The 24,722-nt window shown below is 38.1% G+C and overlaps 3 protein-coding genes across 5 annotated transcripts; 2 read left to right on the forward strand and 1 right to left on the reverse strand.

Moving 5' to 3' along the window:
* The first annotated feature begins 636 nt into the window (after nt 1-636).
* On the forward strand, nt 637-4,660 carry tmem127 (transmembrane protein 127). Its single transcript, XM_053624903.1, has 4 exons — nt 637-960; nt 1,735-2,047; nt 2,470-2,634; nt 2,767-4,660. Exons 2-4 carry the CDS (start codon nt 1,807-1,809, stop codon nt 3,075-3,077), a joined length of 717 nt encoding a protein of 238 aa, XP_053480878.1. The 5' UTR covers nt 637-960; nt 1,735-1,806; the 3' UTR covers nt 3,078-4,660.
* Nucleotides 4,661-4,776: 116 nt separating this feature from the next.
* Nucleotides 4,777-13,036, forward strand: LOC128607756 (coiled-coil domain-containing protein 74A). Of its 3 annotated transcripts, none has more exons than XM_053624900.1 (8): nt 4,777-5,121; nt 5,375-5,649; nt 5,764-5,811; nt 5,901-5,952; nt 6,050-6,230; nt 8,276-8,376; nt 8,465-8,518; nt 10,943-13,036. In XM_053624900.1, exons 1-8 carry the CDS (start codon nt 5,102-5,104, stop codon nt 11,079-11,081), a joined length of 870 nt encoding a protein of 289 aa, XP_053480875.1. In that variant the 5' UTR covers nt 4,777-5,101; the 3' UTR covers nt 11,082-13,036. The 3 variants fall into 3 exon arrangements, with proteins under 3 accessions (XP_053480875.1, XP_053480876.1, XP_053480877.1); XM_053624901.1 differs by having other exon boundaries at nt 5,405-5,649; XM_053624902.1 differs by lacking the exons at nt 8,276-8,376; nt 8,465-8,518.
* Nucleotides 13,037-17,283: 4,247 nt separating this feature from the next.
* On the reverse strand, nt 17,284-23,709 carry LOC128608265 (centrosomal protein of 55 kDa-like). The gene is made up of 6 exons (XM_053625900.1): nt 23,499-23,709; nt 23,256-23,416; nt 18,714-18,769; nt 18,051-18,391; nt 17,740-17,811; nt 17,284-17,653 (listed from the first exon to the last, which is right to left on the reverse strand). Exons 1-6 carry the CDS (start codon nt 23,694-23,696, stop codon nt 17,492-17,494), a joined length of 990 nt encoding a protein of 329 aa, XP_053481875.1. The 5' UTR covers nt 23,697-23,709; the 3' UTR covers nt 17,284-17,491.
* Between the last annotated feature and the right edge of the window lie 1,013 nt (nt 23,710-24,722).

Below are 24,722 nucleotides of genomic sequence, written 5' to 3' on the forward strand. Positions count from 1 at the left end.
TTCAAAATTCTAAAATAAATAATATAATTAAAACGAATTACATTACATTATGTCCTTCAAATGAACTGAAAAATGCTGACTTTCTGTTTATTTGTTATTTGAGTTTAGCACTCCTGCACTAGGAGGTATCCTGAATTTTTCGTGGAGTGCTTATGTTTTTCAAAGGAGCTTCCTCACTTTACTCCCTTCTTTTTGTGCTGGTCATTTTTTTTTAAAACAAACAAATAAATACATTTCTCAAGTGTTTCGTTAACTTTTTCCTGTCTGTCTCCACGTCTCTTCTCCACTTTTCTGTTTCTTTTCGAAGATACTTCCAGTAGCTTTTCATTTAATTATAGCTTAGCAGGCTGCAGGAGTAGTAGGCTATTTACTGTTGTTCATTTGGACATATTACGCCATTTAAACGGTAGTGACTCTGTTACTGGTTTGCAACCTTGTTACCCTACGAAACATTACTGTTGTTATATCAATTAAACAAACTTCAGCTTTGTGAAATGACGTTTAAGTGCGCTTTAATTAATAGGGGCGTTAACGTCGACCCCTACAGAGGGACCCTTCAGAGGGAGTAGGGCATAGGCATGCTCAATTCATGACGGACTGCACCCTTTTGCTTTCCCTTAACGCTGTAAAAACAGGAACCGGAAATGTAAAGAAAAGGGAGAAAACGCGGAAGTGGATTGTGTGCTGTTTCATTTACAGCCTTTGTGATTTTTTTTGTTGTGATTAGGTGTGAAACGCGAAAATGACGCTGTCTTAGTTACAAATTCGGTAAGGTTTTGTATTTTGAAAGAGGACATTATAATTTTAGGAACCCGTCATGTGTTGCTTTATGTGATAGCTGTGTGGTTGTTTAGCTTTCGTGTTGAGCTAACCTGGGCCTGTGCGATTACTGGAAAACTTCATAATCTTCCGCTATGGCTGTCTCTGACTCTGAGTAAACACGATCTTTGATCCATACAGGTAAGTGCTTCTACCACCGAGAGACGGTACCGATTATAAACCGGTCTTTGTTGTTTTCACAGTTAACGGATAACTACCATTTTACGATTATCTTTGTTCTCTAATATGCATAATAAAACGCATACGATTCATTTTTTACATCGTGGCTGGATAGTAAGATATGTATTCCCCAAAGTTTTGTATTTGACAAAAGAAAAAGTTACCGTTCTTAATGTTTAAAAATAAGTTGCTGTTTCTTTAGTAATTTTTTTGAGTGACCTAGGCGATTTATTGAATTAGTGTCAGAATGATCAGAATTATAATATGCAGGTAAGACCAGCAGAAAGATGGTGGATCTGAAATTGGCTACTGTTAAAAAAAAAAAAAGGCAAAAATTGGAAAGAAATTTATTTTTGGAACTGCAAATGTACCTTTTTTTTAAGTTCTTTAGGATTAATTTTATTATATTGATGCTTTATTATATTTACCACATAAGTGATTTTTGTATGAAAGAGTTTAACTGTGATGCGCTTCAGTTAAAAACATTTTAAATCTTAGTAGTTCTAACAGGAAATAATAATAATAAGTGATGGGTCATTAGGAAAAAGGTGCTTATTATTGACAGGGTACACATTTGCATGTTCCTCTTCTATTTAAGCATAACAGGGTGTCTGACTTGTAATTTTCATGTGTAAAATTTACACTGTTATAGTTTAGCAAAATGCAGGCATTAAAGTCACTGAGTGCTGCTGAAAAATGACTCCTATGCAAATGTCCATATTGGTCTGTTTTCAGTATTTTAGGACAGTCCTCTCGCAGTTAAGCCCTACCATATTGCGGTGTTCAGTTGTGAGATTCGGCTAGTGGATGATGTATGCCCCCGCGGGAAGCGCTCTTCCTGTAACCCGCAGGAGACGAGGCGGGCCTGCCGTTCCCAAGCAGCCTGAACGCAGTCTAGCGTCTGCGTTCCCTGGTGCGCTCTCCATCACAGCCTTGTGCACGGCCCTGGCTGAACCGGCGTGGCTGCGTGTGCATGGAGGAACCTGCCCCAGACAGGAGCTTGGGGTGGCTGACGTGCTGGGATACATAGACGAGAAACTCATTGAAGGCAATTATTCATAACCCTATTGTTAACAGTCACTAAACACTCTAGTACTTATTAGTGAAGTCTATTGAGCTTGTGGTACAATTTTAAATACCTAATGAAGCCTTTCACGTGAATAGTGAAGTGTCTATAAGAATATGCCACAGGCACCTCAACTTGAATAGCCATCCAGCAGGTTTTTGCACATGGCAACATGATTATTGGTGGTTGAATTACATAAACAGTATTCTTAATGCACTGTCATAACCCTCCAGACATTTTTGCTCACTCTCAACTCAGTCTTAACCATGCTCTATCTTAACATAGTAAATTCCTGGCTCTTTTGTGTTAAAAGCAAAAAATAAATAGATTTGGTCTCCAAGAAACATTCTTATAAATGGTTTTAAATGTATAAACAATCGATGCTTGTTCTGTTTTCCCAACAGACTACTGTATTAATTCCCAGACTATCCTACTGTTGCGAGTCATTGCTGCCTTCTGTTTCTTGGGCATCTTGTGTAGCCTGACAGCTTTTCTCCTGGATGTCTTTGGGCCTAAACACCCTGCTCTCAAAATTACACGCCGATATGCCTTCGCTCACATTTTTACAGGTATTCAGCATGTCAGGATGCTTTCTGCTCTTTTATTTTATAATGAAAAATGATCAGTAAAAAACAGGGAATGTATTCAAATATAAAAGAAATCCTGAACGGAATACCTCTGCAATCTTCTCCACTGTCTAGTGCTCCAGTGTGCCACTGTGATTGGCTTCTGCTATTGGGCTTCAGAGCTCATCCTCACCCTGCAGCAGCAACACAAGAAGTATCACGGCTCGCTCATCTATGTCACATTTGCCATCAGCTTTTACTTAGTGGCTGGAGCTGGAGGAGCTTCCATTTTAGCCACGGCTGCTAACTTGCTCCGCCATTACCCCACTGAGGAAGAGGAGCAGGCCCTAGAACTACTCTCTGAGATGGAAGAGAGCAGTGAGACTTATCCAGTTGACTATGACATTGCCAATCAGTTCCAACCACCGCCTGCTTACACACCCTGATGAAAAAGCATTTTTTAAAAGTCTTTTGTGTTGTCCAGCCCTGCCACCCCCATGCTTAAGGTACCTTTTGCAGCCTCCCAAAAATTCATGGACCGAGCAACCTGCAAAGTCCATTTGCCATGTAATAAATCATCTACATGTAGGCCTAATACTTTACAGTACCCTTTAGCCAATTTGCCCTTGTCTCAACTCCATCCACGTTTAAAACTGTCAGTTGTGGGATTTCAGTATGACAGTGCTCCTGGAATGGCTGATAATCACTGAGAAATGTTCATCTTTCGTTACCATAGTTTGCATGTAGATGCCTGTAAAGTGTAAAGACCTGAGACCTAAACAAAACTACTTCTTGGTTGGGTCAAAAGTGGCATTCTTTATTATGTACTAATGTGAATCTAAGTGTAGACTGAGATTAGGCATACAGTAATCCAGCTGCTTCTTGGGCTCATTGAGTAGGGTTTTTGAGAGAATTTTAGGTTTCCTCTACTTTTTTTTTTTTTTTTTCCTTCTTCTGTTAAATACAACACGTCAGTCTCTTGTCACATTCTACATGTAAAAATCCACATTGTAGTTATCTTATATTTAGTGCTTTCTTTCAGTTTGGATGTAACATTTTTCAGCTGGTCATGTGTGTACACACATTTTGATCCAGAGTGTATTTTCACTTTTCCATGCACCTACACTGATAACATTTTTTCACTGTTAACATATTTTTGGAGGGGGTGGTTGGTTTCTTTTTTTGAAACACTTAAACTTAAGTGAACTCTGCACTTCGATGATGCCCTGTATGTTTTATATTTATGTACTTCATGTTTGATAATATTGTATAATAGTGATTTTTTGCTGTTCAAAACAATTGACCTTAATGCCAGAGTTTGACTTTGTTTTAAATTCAACCTTTGAAAAACCGTGTGTGGCAGAAACGTCAGCAATTTCTCCAAAGTCTTGTGGAATTTTTAAAAACTTAAATTATTTCCCCCTAGCTTGTTAGTTATTTGGTGATGTGTGGCTTTTAAGAAAATGCACATATTCCCCACAGCAAATAGACTATTTATTTTCTCTTTTATATTGTTAATTATTCATTATACATGGTGTACATCTACTTAATTCTCTATGACATTGCTATATGTATCAGGCTCATTGGCTGTGATTTTGAAGTGTTCCATTTTGCCAACTTGCGTTAGTGTGTTGACCATTTGTTTATAGTTATAATCCCACATCTGTCTTTGTGTTTTTTTTTGCAGTATGCTTTGCTAGTTTATATAATTGAGGATGTCACAGCTCACAGTGCTACTCCAAAATTCTTCTAAGAAAATTACAAGTCTTGTGTGTTCATACGATTGCAGTTCACTCAAATTGTTTATAGTTCTGTAATTGTTTGATATTTCACAGCATGCCCTGACTATGTAATGTATGAGTGTTTACTCAATGATCATTAGAGATCTGACCGTAAACATGTACTATTGAATTTTACACACATTGTTTTTGCTTTTATATTGGGGTGGATTGTGACAGTTCTGCTATGTTTCTCCTTCTGTATTCATTTCTGTAGCTTTGTCATTGAAAATAAAGGTTCTCTGACAGTTTTTTTTGTGGTATCGTGACTTTGTTCATAACTGCTGTGGAAATCTGATGACTTGTGCTTTAAATTAATTAATGGTTCTCATAGTGGGGTCTTGGGATCCAGAGGTTGGTGAAGCACAGCCAGGGGGTGTGTCAATTAAAAAATAGTAAATTAAAAATTGTTTTATTAAAACGGCATGTTGCACACCAACAACACTAATAATAATAATAATCGTCACCTTTAAAAAGTTATTCACACGTCACTTCCGGTGTTCTTGCCGATTTTGCCGTTGTCATGACAACGGTTGATTCCTGCTGAAGACCACGGAATTGACTACTGAATTTTCTGTCACATGCGTTAAGCCTTTTTAATAAAGTAAAGCTGGTTAATGTTTCCAGATTTTTCGACGATGGCTTCAAGGCTTCGAGGATAAGCTCGTCCAGGCAGTGTTAGCTAGACAGCCATGTTAAAACAACAATCGAGGTAGCTGGCTCTCTCTATGATATACAGGGCTTAGATTAACTATGTTGTTCAGTTTAATTAATTAATTAATTATTATTTAATTATTTTTTTAAAATAAAATGCACTCCAGCGAAATAGTAGCCAAGAGATAGGTCTTGTCTCAGTACTGCTTCGTGTGTATCGGAAGCAGATGACTGGAAGAGCCGATAGTCTATCTTAAATTATTAATAAGAGTTCAAGTATGTTAATTAGCGCATAACGTTATGTCCACCAGCAATTTACCCCCTCTGCGAAATTTGCCCAGCTGGAGCCGGGTTGGAACCCTCGACCGGGCTCGTGACACTCTTCTAGTTTCCTGTGAATGTGAGTATAAAGCAGCACCATCAGACAGACAGGGCCGCAAGACCGCTCAGACCAGTGTAGGGATGGACCCAGCTGGGGCGAGGGTAGCCTCACTGGAGAAAGACATCCAGTTCCTTCAGCAGACGCATAAAAGCACACTGGAGAAGCTACACGAGGAGATTGAACACCTGAAGCGTGCTAACAAAGGTGTGAAGAATCATTTTTAGTGTAGTTCAATGTTATTCAGTATGTGGAGATTGTAAATAAGCAGCTGCACAAATTAAGCCTTACCTTTCTCACAGATGTATGGCTCTTTTCCAGAGTTGCAGTATCGACTGATTATGGGAGCAGAGCATCTTCCTCCAAGAGGTAGAATATAAAATGTGTGCACAACATTTCTGTTAAATTGGAAAGATCTGTAATATGATTCTCTCTGTGATGTATCCAACTCTTGTTAGAGCCTAGTCCATCGGGCTTACATGAAAAGCAGTGTCAGACTGGAGTCGTCTGGTAATATCCTGCACCCACTCCACCTATTTTACATAGGAAACATTCACAAAATGACCAGAACCAGTACATTAATCTTTACTGCTTTGATCTGCTTAAGCTCTGAAGAGAAGCCAGAGACAGTATGTCATGGTGTAGAACATAATGTGGCCAGCATTATGTCTCTGCTTCCTCTGAGGATCCGAGATGGTTCATCCCATCCACCACGCACTCCAACCCTGCAGGAGTGTGAGGCCATGATTGGGCAGCTCTATAACGCCAACACCTTGCAGTGTCAGGAGGTGAGGAATCTGTCAACTATATAGACCTATTCTCATTTTTAAATTCTCATGTCACTATTATTGGCTAAACTTTTATCTTAATTTAGGATGTACTATTTATTCAAACATATGCAACACTAAACTGTATCAATCAGATTTCTTCTGTTTTTGTGTATATCTCATTCTAAATAGTTTTATATCTTCACATGAAATACAACAAGGCAACCTGAGTAAACACACAATACAGTTTTAATTAATTAATTTACTTTTTAATGAAGCAAAATATTATCCAACAGCTATCACCCATGTGAAAAACTAACTGCCTCCTTAAACTTAAAATCTGGTTGTGCCACCTTTAGCAGCAATAACTGCAACCAAATACTTCCGATAACAGGAGATCAGTCTTTCACTTACGTCTAGGATTAGGATTTACTCCTGTGCTTTGGATCATTGTCTTGCTGCATAAGGATTTTCTGGTAGAGAGCAGAATTAATGTTTCTTGCAATTATTGCAAGTTGCCCAGGTCCTGAAGCAGCACAGCATCCCCACACCATCACATTTCCACTACAATTCTTTACTGTAGGCATGATGTTCGTTTTGTGGAATTCTGTGTTTGGAATGGATGGATGGATGGATGGTTTAAGCCAGATGTAACGGGATCCCAGTCTTCCAAACAGTTCCACTTTCGACTCATCAGTCCACAGAACATTCTCCCAACAGGTTTGAGGATCATCAAGGTGTGTTTTGGCAAAATTCAGACGAGCCTTAATGTTCTTCTGGGTTAGCAGTGGTTTTCACCTCGCCACGTCCATGGATGCCATTTTTGTCCATTGTCTTTCTGATAGTGGAGTCATGATCAGTGACCTTTACTGATGCAAGAGAGGTCTGTAGTTCCTTTGATGTTGTCCTTGAGTCTTTTGTGATTTGCTGGATGAGTCGTTGCTGTGCTCTTGGAGGAATTTTGGAAGGCGGCCACTTCTGGGAAGGTTTGCTATTATGCTAAATTTTTCCGTTTGTAGATAATGGCTCTTGCTGTGGTCTTTTGGAGTCCCAGAGCCTTTGAAATAGCTTTGTAACCATTCCCAGACTGATGTATTGCAATCACCTTCTTCCCCATCATTTCTGGAATTTCTTTCAATTTTGGCATAGTGTGTTAAAGAGTAAGACCTTTTAACCAACTTCATGCTGTTGAAAAAGTACTATTTAAGTGCTGATTTGATTACACAGGGTTTTCAGTAATCAGGTCTGGTTGTGTCTAGTCCAGATGAACCCCATTATGAATGCAGTTTCATAGATTTGGGGAATTAGTAACTATGGGGGCAAATACATTTTCACACAGGGCCAGTTGGTATTGGATAACTTTTTTGCTTCAATGAATGACATTATCATTTAAAAAACTGTATTTTGTGTTTACTCAGGTTGCCATTGGTTTATCTTAGATTTTGTTTTAATTTCTGAAACAATTTAGTATGAGATATACACAAAAACAGAAGAAATCAGGATGGGGCAAATACTTTTCACAGCACTGTACATATGTTAACATAATAATTAGTTGAACTGGCAGTTTTTTTTCATAGAACTGTTATACAGTGTAGTGAACAAAAGAATGAGATCACATTAGTTGAGAATGGTAGATATAATTCTTGATTATACAAAATAAGTAAGCTTAAAATAAAGCTGTTGTTATGCTGCTTATACCTAGGCAGCCTGCTACCAAACATGACTGTTTTGAAGTGTCTATAATAACAAATATTGCAGTAGAACATACTGTATAACTTGATTATAGACACACTGACCAGTCTCAACTAGCTTTAAAGTTAAGATGATCTCAAATTTATAATGCCTTTGGGAAAAATAAATTGTTGAATCACAGCATTCACATTAGTCAACAAATGTAAATGATTGAGAAAAAATAATGTTGGCCAATGAGATATTAATGTTTATCATCTAGTGCACAACATAATCGCAAAGTGAATAAAGAACAAGGATTAAAAACACTTCAGAAGCTGACCAATGATAAGTAACACAACAATAGATATAAAGGCTGTATTTGTCTTTTATCTCAGCTGTTGCGTGTGAAGGCTGTTCTTAGAGACCTGTTAAACAGAAAGAAACTCTCACCTGAGGTCTGCAATCTAACAAAGACATATCTTGCTGACAACACAAGGTACTCTTGTCAATATGTCACTATGTCAAGGTACTACTCAAAGACATATCTTCTACTAATGTTGTTATTTATTTCTTGCTTCCATAAGTGGAGAGTGGACACACATTCCAAAACTATCTCTTAAGACCTTGCCAAAAATACAGTAGGTTGACTCATCTGCATCTCTTACTTATAAAGAATATAGATTTATACAATGCCTTGCATAAGTATTCACCCCCTTGCTTTTTTCAATATTGGCTTTATTCACACCACTTATCCAGAAAGTCCAGATTTGTGGAGTGTCCGTGGTTATGGTTGTCCTGTGAACAGGTTCTCTAATCCGAGCTGTGGATCTCTCCAGCTCCTTCAGAGTTACTCCTGGCCTCTTGGACTTTGGTGGATGGCCTCCTCTAGGCAGAGTTTTGGTTGTGATTCTTTCAATATTTTAATAATGGATTTACTGGTGCTCTACAGAATGTTCAAATACTTTCAGAAGGGACCGTATAATCACACATTTTTAATGGGTTTTTTTGGTAAACAATTTTGCAAATGAATTCCCCCAGCACTTGGGTTATTTTGTGTAGATTCAGTTCCAGTTCCAGGTTGTAACACTTTAAAAATGTGGAATAGTTCAAGGGGGTGACGCAAGGTATTGTAGATTTATATATAAAGTATTGGAATGACAAGACCAATTCTAATGTTTTTGCTATTCACTGAAGACATTTGGGTTGGAGCTTAAAAGATGAATATGAGATGAAAGATCAGAATTTCAGCTTTCATTTCCTGATATTTATATCTTGATGTATTAAACACCTTTGGTGGCAGACCACCCAATTTTTTTGTAACTTTTTCCAGAAGTGTTGGAACAGACAGTCTTAAAGTAAATAACACTGAATATTTGGTTGCATATCCCTTGCTTGCAATAACTGCATCAAGCCGATGACCCACTGACATCACCAAACTCTCGCATTTTTCTTTTGTGTTGCTTTTACAGGCTTGTATTGCGGCATCTTTCAGTTATTGTTTGTTTTGGGGGTTTTCTCCATTCAGTCTGTTCTTCGAGAGGTGAAATCCATGCCCAATTGGCTTAAGGTCTGGTGAGTGACTTGGCAAGTCTAAAACCTTCCACTTTTTTTTAAACTGATGAAGTCCTTTGTTGTGTTGGCAGTGTGTTTTGGGTCAGTGTCTTGCTGAATGATGAAGTTCCTCCCAATTAGATTGGATGCATTTCTTTGTACATTGGCAGACAGAATGTTTGTGTAGACTCCTGAATTTATTCTGCTGCTACCATCATCAAGATTACCATCAATAAAGAGTAGTGAGCCCATTCCACAAGCAGCCATGCAAGCCCAAGCCATGACATTATCTCCATCATGCTTGACTGATGTGATTGTATGTATTGGATCATGAGCAGATCCTTTCTTTCTCCACACTTTGGCCTTTCCATCACTTTGGTAGAGGTTAATCTTGGTTCCAGAACTTTTGTGGCTCATCTCCGTATTTCTTTGCAAATTCCAATCTGGCCTTCTGATTCTTACTGCTGATTGAGTGGTTTGCATCTTGTAGTAAGGCCTCTGTAGTTCTGCTATTAAGTAAGTCTTCTTTGAACAGTGGATTGTGGTAACTTCACCCCGGCCCTGTGGAGGTTGTTGTTGTCACTGACTTGTTTTTGTGTTTTACTTCACTGCTCTCACAAAGTTTCTGTCATTAACTGTTGTGGTTTTCCTTGGCCAACCTGTTCCATGTCTGGTTGTTAGTACCACTGTGGTTTCTTCAGGGCATTCTAAATTGTTGTATTGGCTATGCTCAATGTTTGTGCAATGGCTTGGATTGATTTTACCTTTTTTCTGAGCTTCAAAATGGCTTACTTTCCTCCCAGAGACAGCTCTGTGGTCTTCATGTTGGTTTATCCTTTTTACCAAATGCAGTCTTCACAGGTGAAAGCTAGGGCTCAAACTAATATTAGACATTCAGAGCTGATAACTGTTTAACCAATTATCAGGGCACACATGGGCAACAAGAAACACCTGACAGTCACATGCAGGTCATTCCATCTCAAGTGGTCCAAACCAGGATGACCTCACTGACAAGCATAAGCTATTGTATTTCTGTTATAAACAGAATTACTGTAAAATACAAGCAACCAACTTTGCAATTATAGGACCACTTGAGATGGAATGACCCATGTTGTAATATTTTAGATCACTTAAAAAATGGGTGGGTTTAAAAAATAGCAAGGTGCCATGTTTTAAGTTGTTTAACACATCTAGCTGTAACTCTCAGTAAATGAAAGCTGAATTTTCATTTTGTCATCTTTTTGTCAATTTTCATTTTCATCTTGTGATCTCAAAACTTGATGTCTTCCATGTATGGCAAAAACAGTAAAATTGGCCTTGCCGTTCCAATACTTACTTTAGGAAGGGATATATATATATATATATATATATATATATATATATATATATATATATATATATATATATACACATACACATACACACACACACACGTGTACGTATGTATGTATGTATGTATGTATGTATAGCATTCTAGACCCTATTATGATATGCTTATTTTCCTGCTGTAGACATCAGACCCAGGTGATTGTGAGAGAGAAGGTTATTTTTCCTGTCATCAGACAGTCCCTGAGCAGCAACCTGACAGAGAGGCAGAAACGTGCCCAGGACGTGCACAAAAGGCGGCTCAGAAGAGCGATCTTCTCCTAGCTACATAACAGCTATATCCAACAGTAAATATAATGAATTACAAATGTGTTTTTTTTTTGTAAATGAATTATGTTATATCTTGCAGAAGTTTTCTTATTTGACCTCTGCATCTTCTCAGATTGTGGATAATGACAGTTGACATCAGAGTGTCAGTGCCTTAAATGCTATAATCTGTTTTGGAATACGAGATGATTGCTCTAGATATCTTGTTTTGTTTTGAGTTTGCCCTGTAAATTATAGTAAATTACTCCTGATGGCTGCTAAATCCAATTACTTATAGCTTTAAACCTCTAAACACAGTAGAAAGTCACATGGACACAAATTCTGAAAACATATAATAAATAATAGGCTAATTATTAGCCTACACAACTCTTGCTTGTGAAGTGGTATCAAGGCAATATCAAATTAAATAAGGCCAGCATGATATCTAAGGACTAAAACATACTAGGCTGTGTTATTTTCATAGGAAATCTTCATTCTCCATGGTGTGGTGTGATTTGGTTACCACCCCTAAGCAGATTATTTTCTTATAACAGCACATCCCAAAGTGTTTTATACTCTTATAACACAGTCATTTGCCAACAATATTTTTTAAAATTAAGTAAACAATAGCGCAGCGTGCTTTTTAAAATTCAGTTTATAGTTATGTTTAATGTTGTGGCAGTTAAGTCCTGTTATCACGAGGCATTAGAAAACTAATGAACACCTCCTGACCAGTCAAATTTAAGAATTCAACAACATTATAATATAAATAGAATGACTAAATTGTTATTATTACAACCATAAAAGCAATGATTATGGCACAAAAACAGTATAAGCTCTTTTTTAGAATGTACACGGTATGGCCAAAAGTATGTGGACACCCGAGTTTTGAACATCCCATTCTAAAAACGTAGGCATTAATATAGATTTGGTCTCCCCTTCACTGCTATAACTCCACTCTTCTGGGAATACTTTTCACTAGATTTTGGACTGGGGCTGTGAGGATTTGCCCATTCAGCCACAAGAATGCAAGAGGTTAGGCACTGGTGTTGGATGAGAGGGCCGGTTAGTTCCAGTGAAGGGAAATTGTAATGCTACTGCATACAAGGACATTTTCGACAGTTGTGCGCTTCCAACAATGTGGCTACAGTTTGGGGAAGGCCATATGGGTGTGATGGTCAGGTGTCCACATACTTTTGACCATATGGTGTATTAATGTGTAAACAGATATTTTTCTTCACATATCAGCACTGTTTATCACCTGTGTCTGCTTTCTGCTTATTTTGCATTTTCTGAGCCTGCTGCAGATTCACTCATGCAAAACACATCCTGGACTGTACCTTTCATTAAAAAAAGGTATCATTGGACTGAATGGGTAACAACTCCTTCAATCTGACTCTTTTGAAACATTTATTCTGTTACTCTTTTCCTATTGACTTTAGACTTTTATTTGCTGTTGTGGCATTACTGTAAGATTGTAATTATTTGTGTCGAGATGTTTTACTAGTGAGGATTGGCAAGAAGAGATTTACTTTGTCATCTTTCTGGTTTATGTTTTTATGGTATTTTATCACACAAATGTGAAAATAAAACTTTCGAGTCTTGGCTTTCCAATAAATAATAAGAGTATTTTAAAAATGGGTCAGACAAACATACAGCTTGCCTTTTACTGAGATACCACTTAGTAATGAACCCTTTGCCCCTTTAGCTGCTCCTTTTAGGGTGCCATGTGCTTTTATGTGTAATATATTGGCTTCTGATCGCAGGTGACTATCTTGAAAATTCCTCCAGTCAGTTGAGAGTTTTCAAACTTGACTTGAGTAAACTTAATCCCTTTTAATTTAATGTGAATGTTAAAGTGAAATGTGTGACACGAGTCACACTTTGCTTGTATTTCCTCATTTGTAAGTCACTTTGGATAAAAGTGTCTGCTAAATGAATAAATGTAAATGTAAATATAAAGTGGAAACTTACCTTTTCCTCCTGTCTTCTCTGATGTGTAACGGATGAGATCCATACTCATTTCTCACAAGTAATACAACTGACTAATAAACTATTCAGCCTCTGTTCATAAACCACAGTAGTAACTACTAGCATAAATGTGTCACTATGTGTTCTCAAAATATCGTCGCTTTGCATGCTGTAGTTTAAAAAAAGTCAACACTGTCATATCCTTTGTGGGGACGTTTTAGCACAGAGCAATGAGTGCAGGTATGTATACACAAGTATATTTTTGATCATTATTTTGATTAAACAAGGGGAAGACACGGTTGTAACAAATTTTCCAATTAAAACATTTACCATATAAATGGAGAAATTGTCAGCACACTAGCATATTAGTGGCAGTGTTGTACTAACAATATCCTTTTGATTAAGTGCAAGTATAACAGAACAGAATTTTTTTATTTGACTCACATTTATATGAACATGAACAGTGTTTGAAAAGAAGTTTTAATTTGTGGAGCCTGTGTGCCATTTGTTCTGTCTGCACTACTGTAACATAAAATGTATAAAAAAGAAAAAAACTGTAATGTGATTGGTACAGAAGTCATTTTAAAGCTGTTTAGTGTGCACTTAGGATTCATGCAGTACACAGTACTACTGTAACTAAAACCTTCTCATCTTCAGTATTATGTTTTTCCACTGCAGTGGAATTTAGAGGAAACACCTTATAGTCACTAAAACGTTGACATTCATCATTCATTGATCTTTATGTACTGCTTTATCCTAGTCAGGGTCTCAATCAACTGTATGAAATGTAACACTGGGCACAAGATGGGAGAATTCACCCCAAATGGAATGCCAGTCCAATGCAGGGCACCACAACACATAACCAATCTGCCTACCTGCATGTTTTTGGACAGTGGGAGGATATTGGAGGAAACCCACACAAACACACACAGTACCCCGAGCTCAGGATTGAACCCAGGACCCTGGTGCTGTGAGGCGGCAGTGCTACCCAGTATGCCATAATGTTTGTACATTGTACATTGTACATAATGCCATAATTTATTGAAGTTAATATTTAATAGATAAAAGATTTGCTGCTTTATAGATTATAATTATTGTGTATCCCATTTTATAAGATAAGGTATCCTATGGCTGTAAATGTCTATTTGAAGGACTTTTCAGGTTGTATTGTGTCAGATGGATAAAGCAGATGCGGTAGCAAAATAGTGCTTTTATTGAAAGCAGCAGAACAAACAAATTCAAAAAGTGAGACAAAGCAAACAGATCAAAAACCAGGATAACAATAACAAACTGAATGATACTTTGTATCGTTTGGTGATTTGGAGTACATTTAAAAAAAAAAAAACATTTCAGGATAACGGGCATGGAACTCATTATAAAGGAGGATGTCCAGAACATCTTGAGTAGGTACCCAGCACCTTTCCTCTGTGCCGTATCCCTCCCATTGAATGAGGTACTGGAGTCTGCCATTCTTACAATGTGAGATGGATTTCTTGACTGATGTAAGGCAGTTGTCCCTCTATGTTGAAAGGTGCAGGGGTGTTGAAGGCGAAATGTCAGGCAGTTGACCTGGGGTAACAGGTTTCAGTCAGGACACATGAATGGATGGGGCTAAGCAGCAGTGTTGTGGCAAATTCAGTTTTTAAGTCACCTCATTAATACATTATAGAATATTGTAGAGGCTGATGTATCAGTCTAATGCATGATGAGCATGGTGATGAGAGGTGAGAGGACAATTCATAAAAATAAATGTTAAAAAAGCTCCTGGCCCTGACTATTGCACCTGGAAGTCTCAAACACTGTGCCGATCAGCTGTCCTCCATCTTTACAGATATATTGAACTTCATTCAATTCAGTTATTTGAGCTGAATACTGTTCAAGCATGCTTCCAAATATCAGTTAAAAAAACAACAACAAAGTTAATGGGCCTTAATGATTACAGACCAGTAGCCCTCACCTCTGTTATCATGAATACTTGTTATCATGAATGACTGATGATGGGATTTCTCAAATCCAGTACTAAAGATCCACTGCAATTTGCCTACAGAAGCAAAAGATCTGTAGACAATGCAGTTAATATCGGGCTTCCATTTGTATTAAAGCACCTAGACTCTCCAAACACATATGCCAGGATCCTCTTTGTAGATTTCTGCTCGGCATTCAATACCATCACCAGTGACACCTCCCACCCTGCTAATTACCTATTCTAAAATCTACCATTAGGAAAGGAATTTCGCTCCCTGATAACAAACATTGCAAGCCATTAAAACAGCTTCTTTCCACTGGCAATTTCTGTTATTAACCAGGCTGGGTAGACAGCATTCTGTAATCACTACAGTGCTGACCTGCCAGTAACAAGCAATCTTGCACTAAGTGGGTTTTTTTTTTTTTTCTTTTTATGGATAATTGTATTCTTGGTTCCTTCACTAGAACTTCTATATTATTATTATTATCAATAATAATAATAATAATAATAATAATAATAATAATAATAATAATACTACATTGTACTATTAATTACTATTTATTAAATATTGTCTGTGTCCAAAATTGTATACTACCCTACTACACGGTCGGTGAAAAGCTGTACGCCAGAGGGCTAATACGTCAGAATTCTCAGTAGGCGAGAAATACTGGATGGCATACTGCTTCTGGCAAGATTTTGCAAAGTGCAACCAAAGGACACTACACGAGTCAAGGGCCCCTTGCTCCCTAGGTCATCAATCAGTATATTGTGTAGATGAGTTCGAGCACTGGTAAGGACCCTGGCTCACTACACATTGGGACACTTATAACTCAGTTTCCAGCGACACGATTACGTACTCGCATTATAAAACATCACCAAAAATTAAAAACTTAAAAATATTTAAATTTTATATGTCATATAAATTTGTTATCTTAATCACATGTATTTCTGTCATGGTACTTCAAGCAGGATGGTACACGAGCTAGTGGATTTTTTAAAAAATCATAAAAAATGTAAAAGTTGCTAGACTCAAACAAACTGTATAAAGAAAGTCAAATAAACATAAAAATCCATAGTTTAAGTAATCATTTGAGAGCTACAACAATGATAACAAGCTACTTACATTTGTAGACAGAAGTTGGCTGCGAGTTCACACCCCATTTTTTTTTTCGAGCTGAGAGGCTTCAGAAAACATGACGTCATTTCCAGTGACGGAACATAGTGAGCATTGAGGCTTACTGGTTTTTGTGGTGCATTGTGGAATTTTTTTTAGGGCACGACCGTTCTAGTGCACTGGAAGGATTTTGCAGTTGAGCCTCACAAACAAGTACCCTTAAAAGAGACTTTTATTCATTCATTCTTTGAAAAGTATAAGCTCAGCTTACCATGTGTTCTGACATTACCAAGCCGTGTTTTCACTTTGTTTGTCATTCCTCGTTTGATCCTGTTTCTGTCCACAGTTCCCGTGTTTATGGCCTGACCTAGTTTGTCCTGTTTGCTGACTGCCTCTCTTTTGCCTGTTTTTTGACCACGAGTTTGCTCAGTGATTTTGGATTGTTTGCTTTGTTTTCATTAAATAGGTCTAATACAAGGATTTACACACATTCAGCCTAATTCAAGACAGATCTAATTTCCAGCATTAGGACAGATTACTGAAAGTGAGTCTATCCTGTGCCACTTCAACACCTTTGAGGTAATACTAGGTAAGAAAACTTGCCACTTGGGTACATTACAGTTACCCAAACAGAACTAACATAAGTTAAAATGTACTTTAAATATGCTCCACATTAATGGATAGGCAATACCTTTGCAAATACTCAAAAGCCTATCAAGCACACCATTGATTAATCCAAAACTAAATGAAAAAACAACAGTGGAAAGCAGTGAAACAGTGGAAATATTTATATAATTATAAATATAATTATATATCAATTATATATATTGATATATAAGCAATATCAAGCCCTAATCCCTTAATTAAAGCAGTAGTCAGTATGTTCAAGGAGCTCTCTGTGCTGGCTTGTATGAGGCCCTGCAGTTGGGACACTCCATAAAGCTCTCATCCAATGTGTTGGAGCTCTTTAATGGAGAAGTGGGGTCAGGATATGGTCCTGATTGGTCATCTTATCCAAATCCAGCCTGGTGTATGACCTTGGCTCAGAGAACAGAGTTTCTCGCTGCAGTTTCTTTATATTTTTATTAAAATAAATAAATAAAGTTCATTGATTTGGATTGACTGAATTACTTTTTGATTTACTTATAAAATCAACTTTACCCCAAAAGTGATACTGAATATAAATATGACCATAAACATACAAATGAAGAGTTACGGATCAAGTGTCTTGCTAAATAGGGTTTTATGTCAGTTTAGAACCACTGATTCTCCATCATAACACCTACAGCTACATTCTGAATAACATAGTATATTAACTAAAATCAACCCATACAAAAGCTACATCTTAGCTCTTGTATGGGTTGATTTTAGGTGATTTTAGTTTAGCCTGATCATGTGATGAAAGTGGATTTCTGCCGACTCCAAGCGTGTGATTTGGTCTCTAGCCTTGTGAAGCTCCATCAGCACTTTGTGGAGCTGGTGCTGTAGACTTTGTCGGTCCATTTTCTCGTTCTCAAAGTCTCTGGCAGACAATTGGATCTGCCAGATAAAGTTGGAAATGCTTTAGAGAATCGTTCCATCATCTATCTGGTATTATAAAGGGTCACTGAAGCAAAATCTTGTACCTGTTGCTCTAAAACAGCCATTCTTTTCTGATCTTCATGCCGAGTCAATAGAGATTTCTGAAGATAGTTTGCCTTTCAAAGGAGAAACCATTATGCTTGTAGGTGAAACAGGGACAGTGTAACTGACCTGTACTATATACACGAGGTGCAGTGCATGGACTGAAAAGATGCTTGGAAGAGCATATAAGATACAATTATTTGATCTTTTCCAACATTATCATTGAAACGAACACAATATATTTACATCTAAAAACTGTATTTATTACAAATGTAACATTACTGTACTGCACATACTGCTCTGACCAACGTACCTGCAGTAGCAGCTCGGCAGCTCTCTTCCTCTCCTCCTCAAGCCTTACGTCAGCCGCCTCTATCTTACACTGCAGTCTGGGTACTCCCGCAGTGTTCAGCTTCCTTTCTTCTGCTAAAGTTTGTCGGACACTTCTACGCTCCACTTGCAGCTTCTCCTGGACTCGCACCACCTCACTGCTCTTCTCTTCATACTTTGATTTCAGCTCCACCAACTCGACCTGTAGGCGGCTTGCCTTTTTGCGTTCCTCCTCCATCTCCCTCTGGCTCTCCTGCAGCTGCTTCTCCTGCTGCATGGAGGCAGATGACTGACCTGGATCATGGTAGTCAGAAAGACAGACCTCTGAATATTACCTTTCATGAAGTTAAGAGAATCTTGAAGCACCCATTAACCTTTAAATAAAGGCTCAAGTTAAGTGAATATGGTTAATAATGCAAGATAATTGGGAGTACATAGCATGATCTTTTTTATGTGATGCTAACTACTGACTTATCAGACTTTTTGAATCAGTATAAATAAAAAATCGTTTTTTGTTGCTTGTTATAAGATTAGTCAAGACACTGTTGGGTTTCTGTGTGTAGAGTATCATGCGTTTAGCTGCCGGTGAGCAGGATGATGGGAAAGGGGAGGGGTGTGAGCCCCCTGCTGTGCAAACAATTCACACCTCTCCACACTAACACTGGTACAGGCAATAAAATAATAATATTTAAACCCAGTAGGCTAGAGAAGAAGGGGAAAAAAATAAACTTATGAAAAACTGCAAATTCTTAAAGCTCTGAGCGTCTACTTCCATATGAGCCATTAATCACTATTGTGGAGTGTGACATCGCAAATAAAATCAATGCTGAACATGGGCACCCCCAAAACATGCAGCCTCTGGTAAGAAGCGTTAACTTAGAACAAATATAGTTCAAGTATCACTGCCTAACTATACTACACTCTACAGACCTACTGTATATTAATCTCAGTCCTGTCCACTGTAGTCCAGTACATGTATTTACTGTTGTGCCTTATGGCTGATACGTTGCTGTAGATTGTCTTTTGCAACTTACTTTTCTAGGAAAAATGTCCCTGCCCTTTTTTGTTGTACATTGCACTAGCGTAATTAATCTGAAGTTAACATGCTGAATGATCTTTGTGGACCATGTAGATAAGACAACTTGACATGTCAGCTAGAATAACTTACTAACCATCAATGACCAATTGATAATGCAGTTACAGAGAAGAACATTGTCACTGCTTAGATAACAGATGAAATTTGCCATTATAGGAGAAAAAGAGCAGATGTGAAGTGGACCTTTAAAAACATCTGTAGATGCAGAGTTTCTCGTAGCATGTAAAAGAAGTGGATTCACTCAAGTGACATCACTTCCTACTGATTTTCGGTGAGGCCCTACCTTCTGATTTGGTCTCTTTATGCTGTTGTTCTAGTGTTTGCTTGGCTTAGTTTAACTGCTGCTCGAGCTCTGCACTTCTGGCCAGATTCCACTGCATACAGGCCTCTCTCTGATGGTCATAAACATGCCATTGCCAATTTTTTTCCAGAACCTTGCACAGGGGGAAATAAAACACTTGTCGGTAGGTAATGAGTTCAACTATGCTGAACAGCAACTGAGAAGAAAATCTGAAGGTCATGCTGTTTGTCGACTCACATCTTGCAGTTGCTCCTTGACCATGGCAATCTCACCTGAAGGAACCTATTAAATACATTAAGTATGTGATTCTTCAACTAAAACTACAACCACATATTAAAACATTTTTATACCATAGTGTTGTTGAATACTCAAATCTGATGTACAATCTTAATGTACTTGCAACTTTATAATTGTCTCATCCACCATGAAAAGCCACCCTCTCCATAAAAACTCACTCATTCAGAATTATTCAATACAAATTAAATCTATCTAGACAGTGGGCTAGCCTCCAGAGGAAAACCATATTAGCAGAAAGATCAGTTATTTGCATCTGTTCAGTTTCTTCACGTTTTACCACTATGAAGAAAAACTATTCACTTTTCATATTACTGCGGATTTTTATTTATTCATTTGGGGAAAAAAAAATATGCAAAGTGACTAATCCAAGCATAGAACACAATATTTAAGGGGTAAAGAGCTTTGAAACTTGAAGTCAAAACCTTCAGGACATTAACATAGAAGCTTAACTGCTGAGCTACCGTTATCCCACTCATTGACATTCGATTAGAACCTCTGTTGATTTGTATTGCATATAGCTGAGGGGAAAACTATTTAAACAATTATTAATGAATTTTAGAAACTTTGCTTGAGGTACTTCTACAAACAACAGACAAACACACAGAAGAAACCAAGCAGGTGAATGTGCTGTGTTGACATTGTGTGTGAGCCTTTTTGAGAAAATACTACCATCTAGTGGGGTGGAACCAAACAAACACCTGCTAGAAGGTGGACAATTGCCATCAGGGAGAGCACTGGGTTACAGTAAATATATGAACAGATTTTCAAACAATCCTACAGAAACAAATTCCACTTATTAACACTACACTGTACAAAATGCGGTCCACTTACTGGTGCACTGGTAACACTTTTTGTATAGCCACATATGAATTATATGAAACCTATAAAGTTGCTATGCACTAAGAATAGTAGAATACATGCATCTCCCATAAAAACTGTATGTAATTGAAAACAGTGATTCCAAATGTTGAGAAAAGTCGTATTAAAATAAGCATCTAGAAGACCTACATACAGTCCCTATTTAGTGCAGGTGGAATTTTGCACCTGCCCTTCATGATGCGCTTTAAAACAATGGTCTGTGCATGCTCTAACAGTAGGAATTAGTGGTTCAGTGTCTAATATAAAGCTTAAAATGAATATGTATCCATTCCTCCATCTTCAGTAAGTGCTTTCTGGTCAGAGTCCAGGTGGATCTGGATCTATCCATAGAACACTGGAAGCGTGGTGGGAATACACTAAAGGCTGTGTCACAACCTCCCCTGCAGACAGTGCTGCGGCGCACGATGTGCACGGAAAGCCAGAGGGCGTGCCCTTTGATTGCGTATGGACAGTGGTGACTTTGTTTACTATGGACACGTGCATTTGTTTTGGCTTCTGTTTTGTCTCCTCACTGTTCAGTTATTGGTTGATGTTCGAGGGTGTGTCTTTATTGTTTCCAGTTGGCTGCGTTCAAGGTTGATTACATGAGCTATTTAAACCCCTCGTGTCTCTGCGCACTTCGCGCAGTATTAAATACGTTTAACTAACTCACCAAGTATAGACGTGTATAAGGAAGTTAGCCTTAAGCTAAGGGGTTGTGTTTTCGTGTCCTGTTCTTATTTTATGCCCTGTATCTTGTTTCATGCTTAAGACTGCGTATCTCTGTTCATGTTTATTTACCTTGTGTTTTGGGAATAAAGACTTTAGTCTGCACTTGCTTCCACTCCAGTCCCGTAACGTAACAGGCAGGGTAAAAAAAATACTGATTCTCTGATTTTAATCGATCTTCAATTTAACAAAACGATATTGATTCGGGAAATCCCTGATTCGATTCTTAATGCTCGTGCTTTACTTGAAAGGATATTATCTGTAGTTCGCCTCTCGTCATGAACAAGTCGCCATCTTCCATGTTTTGGATTTTGAAAACGGTTTTATTTCTTATACATGTTTCAAGTTGTTAATGAATTTCACTGTTGCACATTTAAATGTTTTTAATGTGCAGTTTGTGCTTATCTTGTCTGCACATATTTATGATTTCTTGTTACAACATTTGTTACTCAAAGTAAAAAGTAATTAAACAATTGTAAATGTGTATTTCAGTAATATAGCCAAGTAGGAGGGTTTCAGTTACCAGCATTTATATTGAAATATGGATTCCATGTCTGCAAAACTAACATTTTAAATAAAATATTGATACCTAATCGATATTGAATCGACACCATATAAATAAGAATTGAATCGCCAAATTGGTCGCAATACCCAGCCCTACTACGCATGCACACCTTCACACTTAAAGGCAATTTTAGCATAGCTAATCTACCTACTGGTTTGTTTTTCAGAGAAACAGGAGAACCCAGAGAAAACCAAGGTGGACCTGTGGAAAACATGCATACAAACAGTAACTTGAGCTCAGGATCAAGCCAGGGATCCTGGATCAGTGAGGCTGCGCCACTGTGCCTCCTTCTACGAATATGATGTGATAAATATAAATAAAGTGAACAGGTGTTCTGGGGGGACCCCTAAAAAACCTGCGAACTAAAGTTATACTGAGACATTTATGAAGATTAAAAAAAACATTAAAAAAACAGTTGAATAATTTCAAACTGGATTTAAACCATAACAAAACACAGAAGTAGCACAATCAGCTACTAACGTAATTATTTCTTCTAACTATAAATGTGTCTCTAAATGTACCACTTGATATTAGCACAATCCACAAGTCTTTGCTCATGCCTGTAGAATGTACACCGATCAGTAGGAACATTAAAACCACCTGCCTAATATTGTGTAGGTCCCCATTGTGCTGCCAAAACAGCTCTGGCTCATCGAGGCATGGACTCCACAAGACCACTGAAGGTGTGCTGTGGTATCTGGCACCAAGACATTAGCACCAGATCCTTTAAGTCCTGTAAGTTGCAAGGTGGGGCCTCCATGAATTAGACTAGTTTGTCCAGCACATCCCAAACATGATGAGATCAGACTGAGATCTGGGGGATTTGGTGGCCAATTCAACAGCATGAACTCTAGGTCATGTTCTTCAAACCATTCCTGAACAATTTTTACAGTGTGGCAGGACACATTATCCTGCTGAAAGAGGCCACTGTCATTAGGCAATACCGTTGCCATGAAGGGGTGTACTTGGTCTGCAACAGTATTTAGGTAAGTGGTACGTGTCAAAGCAACATCCACATGAATGCCAGGACCCAAGGTTTCCCAGCAGAAAATTCTGCTCAGAGCATCACACTGCCTCAGTCAGCTTGCCTTCTTCCTGCATCCTGGTGCCATCTCTTCTCTATCTTCTCTAGGTAAGCGACGCACACACAAGGCCGTCCACATGATGTAAAAGAAAACATGATTCATCAGACCAGGCCACCTTCTTCCAATGCTCCATGGTCCACTTCTAACCCTCATAATTTGGCCCTTGTCAAAGTTGCTCAGATACTTACGCTTACCCATTTTTCCTGTTTCCAACACTCCGAAATCTGACTGTTCACTTGCTGCCTAATATATCACACCCCTTGACAGGTACCATTGTAACACTCTTCTGATCCAGCTGGTTCTGCAGCGAGGCCACCACCTCTCCACCTTCAGCCTGCAGCTGTTGCCTCATGATGGAGATCTCCTGTTCTTTAGTGAGCAGCTGCTGTGTGTTTCTCTCCCTCAGTGACAAAATTCTCTGGGGCACAAAATGGGACTCGGTTGAGTTCCTCGGGGTGCGTCGTTCAAAGTCTGAATTCTACAGACAAAAAGAGACTCACCTCCAGCAGCTTGGCTTTATCTGAATCAGGATGTGCAGGATGATGCCTTCCATTTTGTTTTGACATTTCATCCAAAGTCATCTTCAGCTGGGCCTTTTCCTTCTTCAGCTTCTCAAGCTCAGCTCCTACAGCCTTTGAACCACTGCTTTTAAATCCTAGTTTATTTGCAAAAGTTTTCTTGGCTCCTTTAAATGCCATCACTGGATTGTTCCCTGGAAAACAAGAAGTGTATACCAAGCATTTATTTATTTATGAGTTAGTTAGATAGATAGATTTAATTATCTCAGAGGGAAATTCACCTATTACAGCAGCAGACAGATAGAAGTATACTAATAGTAATTAAACATTATATTAATTAACAGTATTAATTAGTATAAGTATTTTTATGCACCTCGATTAAATGTTGTTTATACGGTGTTATTATAAGACCTTATAAGTTAAAAGGTAATAATAATTAATTTTTTTTATTACAGAATTTTCTACCAGACCAATCTACTAGTGAAGGCCATAGCCCAAGTGCGTGTAAATATAGTTAGGTAACACAGCTATCCAACTCAATAGCTTCGCTGCTTCAGCTAATAACTCAGTCTAATGCTATTATATATACAGTGAGGGAAAGAAGTATTTGATCCCCTGCTGATTTTGTACGTTTGCCCACTGACAAAGAAATGATCAGTCTATAATTTTAATGGTAGGTTTATTTGAACAGTGAGAGACAGAATAACAACAAGAAAATCCAGAAAAACGCATGTCAAAAATGTTATAAATTGATTTGCATTTTAATGAGGGAAATAAGTATTTGACCCCCTCTCAATCTGAAAGATTTCTGGCTCCCAGGTGTCTTTTATACAGGTAACGAGCTGAGATTAGGAGCACACTCTTAAAGGCAGTGCTCCTAATCTCAGCTTGTTACCTGTATAAAAGATACCTGTCCACAGAAGCAATCAATCAATCAGATTCCAAACTCTCCACCATGGCCAAGACCAAAGAGCTCTCCAAGGACGTCAAGGACAAGATTGTAGACCTACACAAGTCTGGAATGGGCTACAAGACCATTGCCAAGCAGCTTGGTGAGAAGGTGACAACAGTTGGTGCGATTATTCGCAAATGGAAGAAACACAAAAGACCTGTCAATCTCCCTCGGCCTGGGGCTCCATGCAAGATCTCACCTCGTGGAGTTGCAATGATCATGAGAACAGTGAGGAATCAGCCCAGAACTACATG

Source organism: Ictalurus furcatus, chromosome 5 (assembly GCF_023375685.1).
Source record: "Ictalurus furcatus strain D&B chromosome 5, Billie_1.0, whole genome shotgun sequence".
Lineage (NCBI taxonomy): Eukaryota > Metazoa > Chordata > Actinopteri > Siluriformes > Ictaluridae > Ictalurus > Ictalurus furcatus.